At 36.5% G+C, this 6,003-nt stretch overlaps 1 protein-coding gene across 1 annotated transcript in view; it reads left to right on the plus strand.

The window, feature by feature from the left end:
• The window catches only part of GAP43 (growth associated protein 43), a 120,402-nt gene extending 119,862 nt beyond the window's left edge, over positions 1-540 (plus strand). The window contains exon 3 of the mRNA XM_066241161.1: positions 314-540. Within this exon, the coding sequence (XP_066097258.1) occupies positions 314-402 (89 nt within the window). The 3' untranslated portion in view covers positions 403-540. The remainder of the gene's footprint in view (positions 1-313) is intronic.
• Positions 541-6,003: the final 5,463 nt, after the last annotated feature.

The raw sequence follows: 6,003 nt of genomic DNA on the forward strand, positions 1-6,003 counted from the left end.
AGCCTAGATATGGATACCTTGATGATAAGGCTCAGAGATTAAAGACCATGGTAATTCCTGTGTGGACTCCTTGATCCCAATACCATAGTTTTGTTCCTGAGCTCTCCATATGTTTCTTTGGACAACCTTATGAAAATAAACTTTATTGAACTTGGAAATTATATTACTAAGATAGCGATCTCTTTTTATCTTAAAGCTCTTGTAAAATGGAATGAAAAAAAAATAAGAAATGCATTGCACTGTCATGAGAACAGATAAGACAAAATACTAATTCTTCTCCTGATCCCCACCCCCATCTTGTTTTCTTCCTCAGAAGCTGTAGATGAAACCAAACCTAAGGAAAGTGCTCGGCACGATGAGGGTCAAGGAGAAGAACGCAAGGTGGACCAAGAACATGCCTGAACTCTAGGAAATGGCTTTCCACGTCCCCACCTTGCCCTCTCCTGGACCCTGTCTCTCCCCATCCTCTTCTCAGCTCCACTCTGAAGTTTCCCTTCCTGTCCTGCTCACGTCTGTGAGTCTGTCCTCTCCCACCCACTACCCCTCTTTCTCTCTATGTGGCAAACATTAAAAAAAAAAAGCAGGAAAGATCCCAAGTCAAACAGTGTGGCTTAAACATTTTTTGTTTCTTGGTGTTGTTATGGCGAGTTTTTGGTAATGATGATCCAATCATTTTGGGAAATTCTTGCACTGTATCCAAGTTTTTTGATCTGGTGCGTGTGACCCTGTGGGAGTCCACTTTCCTCTTTATCTATCTCTGTTCCAAGTGTGTGTGCAATGTTCCGTTCATCTGAGGAGTCCACAATATTGAGTGAATTCAAAATCATTTTTCTTTTCCTCCTTTCCAATTTGATGGAATGAACAAAAAAGAAAAAAATTCAAAAACCCGGTTTGTTTTGAAAATAAATAAAGCAAATGTGCCAATTAGCGTAACTTGCGGCTCTAAGGCTCCTTTTTCAATCTGAATATTAATAAATCATGAGAGTAATTGAACACCAATGGCTCTGTGTTTCTGTTGCACCTTCTCATTAGTTGTTTTCAGACCCCTCTGAGCTCTTACATTTTATCTTCTTTCTGGCATCCTAGTCTGACACCAACAACCCCCATAAAGAAAATACAGATGAAGCCTAAGGCTGTAGCCAGGACCAGTGGCTTTGGTCTTTAATGGTTAATGGGATGATTGGGGGGCTGCATTAGTTTGCCAGGCTGCTGTAACAAAGTACCACAGACCGAGTGCTTCAAACAACAGAAATTAATTCCCTCACAGTTCTGGAGGCTTGCAGTCTGAAATCAAGGTGTTGGTAATGTTGGCTCCTTCTTCTGAACCCTCTCTTTGGCATATAAATGTCCATCTTCTCTACTTCTCTTCATTGTGTATGGCATTATTTCTGTCTAAACTTACCCTTTTTGTAAGGAAACCAGTCATATTTGATTAGAGTCTACCAAAATGACCTCACCTTAAATTTATTACCTCTGTCAAGACAAATAAGATCATACTCAGAGGTACTGAGGGTTAGGATTTAATATGTGAATTTGGGGAAGAGAGGCACAACTGAATTCATAACAGGCACTAAGACTTACTTTTACTAACATCATCTCAGAGTATTTTCATACCTCAGGAGAAGTATCCAGTGGAAGATTATTCTAAGTTTTGCTAAGTAAAATATTATAGAGATATGCATAACTCTTAGAAACCACCAGGCTTTTGTTTAGATGCTTAATTTTAATTAAAATATTGACACAGCCCATTCTGTATTTTTGCTTATTATTATCTTCTGTTGCACTTATCTTCACATAAGGCAGCTGTCAGATTCTTGATTAGTTATCATCATTGTTTCTGCTCATAGTGATAGTATATAAAGAAATGCTGTTCATTGAGCATATCCATACTTTTAAAATTTGCTTCCAGTTCTTGTTTTCTAAGTACCCTTCATTAGCAGATAAACAGTTCCCTTAAGAAACAACCATCTCCCTAGATCTTGAAGTATTTGATATTTTTTCCCCTCTAAACTTCCTAAATCAGTTTTGATGCCTATTCCTAACAACTCATATACTACCTGACATGAATTTTCTCTCATACACAAGCATGGACAAATGGACCCCTATCAGCTATCTACACTCATCTGCATATAGAATTTCCTAGCAAGAAAATTGTTTCAAAATCTTCAAGTAATAGAGAGTATGTGATCTTAAGAGGTACAACCTACACCTTGGTAATTACTCAGCTCTGTGAGGAGTTGGTGCCTTGCTTTGAAGAAAGCTAATGATGCATGAAGGATCAGTCCTCACTAGATCAAGGGATCATTTCTTGTCACTGACATTAAGTGGAGTTTTCAATGAGAGAAGGAACCATAAAGAAAAAGGGTCATAAATCACCAATAATATATTAAAATAATGTAAGAGTTTATAATTTATTCTGACTTGGTATGATTTCCAAAGAAGACTTTGGAGCAAGTATCTGGGACTCAATCTTCACCTGATTGAGGTCTCATCAAATGTGAGACAAGGTTTTAGAAAAGGTCATTCATGGAATTGAGCCATATGGGGGGTATATTGTTTTTGGAATTCTATTTTACCTCAAAGATTTTTTGGTAGAATAAATGATTTAATTTTTTTCCCCAAAATTTATATATACTTGAAATCAACATTTCTATGACTTGGAATAGTTCGACTCCTTCAAGATATAATTGTAAACTTCTCCCACTGAATTCATAATCACACTGAAAACAATAGCATATGATTAGGTCTATATTATTATACATTATTTAGTGACCTTACTAGTTGTGTTGGAGTTGGGATTTTGTTTTTTACTTATGAATATCCACTTTTATTTTTTAGTAGAATTTTAAAGGTGGAGAAATACATGTCAGGGAGGCTAGTAATTATTCTAAAAGATGTACCAAGAATAATTGCATTCTTCACAATGATACAAAGCCATACGACATGCACATGTACATAACATTTCACAAAATACTGGAAAATACAGATCATTCAAGATAAAAAAACAGATTCCAAATCTGTGCAGAAAACAACATGATTTCTTGATTCTAAAACATCTTCATCTAGTTTACTTTTAAAAAATTAAAACTAGGTTGAGAACAAGTTAAAAAAGGCCTCAATATTGGCAATGTTGATGCTTCTGGTTGGTAATAAGATTATATTCTAGGCACTAGACCCAATATCCCATTGACAGAAAACCATAGCCATATCTACATGAAGTAGTCTCTTGACTTAGCTGTATTATTTGGGTCTAAAATGTTAAGTCATGACACAAGACAATTTGATTCTCTTTGAAGATAAAGGTATTTATAAAATGAAAGCTTTGATTTTCATATCTTTACTTTGCTCATCCTTTAGTCTCTTCCACTATCAGCTAGAGGCTTTGTTCAGAAATCCAGGAAGCAAGCTGGCTCTTCTTTTTTTCATGTAACATTGAATTCATGAGCAAATTTGTTGATGTGGATTCCAAAAGAAATAAAAATACACTTGTGCCTGCTGCTCAGACCAAGCTCACTTTTCTTGGTCAATTGAGGTGATCGGAGGATCTTACAGTCATCCCTTCCCATATACAGCTCATAAAGGAGAATGAGGAGAAATTTTCAAATCTCTGTTTCAATTCCCCAGAAATAAGACTTTGGAGCTCTCAAAAGTGCATTAATCCCAACATCAGTCCCAGGAAAGCCAGTTCTGCAGTTGATATGGAAGCCTGAGCAATAACAGTATCAAATTAATGAATGATTGCCATAAAACATTATTAAGATCACCATAAATTCTATTAACATTTCTACAACCTTCCTATGTATTGTCTATTGTCATGGGTACAGCTTCTGCTAAACTAGTTATAACATAATTTAATCATCAGTGAACTTTCTAGCTAAATGTTAACAAATGAGCATAGAGGGGTTTTTTTTTTCATTTCCAAAAATAAAAACAAAACTCAACTTTTCCCCCAAAAGATTAAAACTCAGTCCTGCCTACTATGTAGGCAAGGCCTGCATCCACACCCACCACCTCTTTTAGTCACTTATTTACCCCTATATAATTGCAATTTTGTTTTTTCTTCCTGGAAAAAAATTTAGAATCATGGCACTGATGACAAGATTATAGCTTTGAGAATGATGAGTCATTAAATGCTCTTGGAGAATTCTATTAAAATGGCATGGACATTCTGAATGTATATTTTCTAGCTGTTTGGTTACCTGATTTTTAACAGGTACATGTCACTGTTGGTAATTACAGCATATTCAATGTAACAGATGGTACCATATTAAGGAAATTTTTGATGAAGTGAGATGCCTCCATAAAAAAATGTTCCTGGTTAACGTTGTATCCCATGTGATCAGATTATGAGAGCACATGGGATTATCATAAAATCTTAATTTTATTGTTTAACCACTCAACTAATGCTATTTGAAAGGTAGAAAATATAGCTAAGAAGGTAAAGTCATTCATAGTTTTTAAAGTTTAAAAGAGATACAAGGTGCCTGACCAGACGGTGGCGCAGTGGATAGAGCATCGAACTGGGATGTGGAGGACCCAGGTTTAAGACCCCAAGGTCACTAGCTTGAGCGCAGGCTCATCTGGTTTGAGCAAGGCTCACCAGCTTGAGTCCAAGGTTGCTGCCTCGAGCAAGGGGTCACTCGGTCTGCTGTAGTCCCCAGGTCAAAGCATATATGAGAAATCAATCAATGAACAACTAAGGAGCCGCAACGAAGAATTGATGCTTCTCATCTTTCTCCCTTCCTGTCTGTCTGTCTCTATCTGTCCCTCTCTCTGACTCTGTCTCTGCCACAAAAATAAATAAATAAAATTCTAAAAAAAAGAAAAAAGGAAATGTAATACTTAAAATAAAAGAGATACAAGGTAGAAACAAAAGAAGGAATATTGTCCTTTATCATTCTTTGTTTCTTTACCCTCCATATTCTTTGCCCCATTTTTTTGTTACTAAATGGAGTAATGGAAGAGTCCAGAGAACCTGGAATGTTCATTAAGACAAGGGTGAATGCAAAGGGCAACACCTGTGTCCACGGCTCTACAGCTATAAGAGCAAATAAATGCTCTACTCATCCTTTCCACCTGGGTCAGCCATAGGACATTACCAATAGTACTGCAAAGTACTTTATCACCTGCCAAATGAAACCTATGAATCCTACCTTTCTGTCTTAGGTATAGCCTACCCAGTCTGTGCAGACAATTCCTGTTAGTAAAATGTTTAGGCATAGGATTTTTGTCCTGCTTAGTCTTATAGTGTGGTTTCCTGAGTATCTGAAAATAACAGGCAGATAGTAAACAAATGCTTCTTGAATGGATAAATGAAAAAATGAATGCATGGACTTACTGTAATTTCTTCACTGTCATTTTCTACTTTTTTTCCTTCTCCTTTGGTTTTGCATATATCTGACAGGAGCTTCAATGTAACTCAGGCCCCTCATCCAAGAAGAAAAAGAAAGAAGAAAAAAGAAAAAGGAAAGAAGAAAGAAGAAATGTGAAAGGAGAAGGAGGAGGAGGAGGAGGAGGAGGAGGAGGAGGAGAAGAAGAAGAAGAAGAAGAAGAAGAAGAAGAAGAAGAAGAAGAAGAAGAAGAAGAAGAAGAAGAAGAAGAAGGGGAGGAGAAGGAGGAGGAGGAAGAAGTATACTTCTGAGAACTCAGATAAACCTGATGATGAACTTGGGGCATCAATAACCACAAGAATCTAACAAATTTTGATTCAGTCACTTGCTTGTCCAGTTCTGCCATTGCAGGATTGAGTCTCCTTGACTTTACTGCCACCTTTAGTTTTGTGGTTCCCTCTGCTCAGAATTCTCTTCTTCCAGACATGCACATGGTTCTTCTGGGTCTTTTATCAATATCACCTTCTCATCAAATCTTCCCATGAGTAGCTCACTTAATATTTTCTATCATCTATTCCTGTAAAAGTAATTCAAGTAGAGATTAGTAATGTTTTTGTTTAAAATACTCAATTATTTTATTTACCAGTTTTCCATATCTAGAATATAAGCTTCA

This window comes from Saccopteryx bilineata, chromosome 8 (genome assembly GCF_036850765.1).
Source record: "Saccopteryx bilineata isolate mSacBil1 chromosome 8, mSacBil1_pri_phased_curated, whole genome shotgun sequence".
Taxonomy (NCBI): domain Eukaryota; kingdom Metazoa; phylum Chordata; class Mammalia; order Chiroptera; family Emballonuridae; genus Saccopteryx; species Saccopteryx bilineata.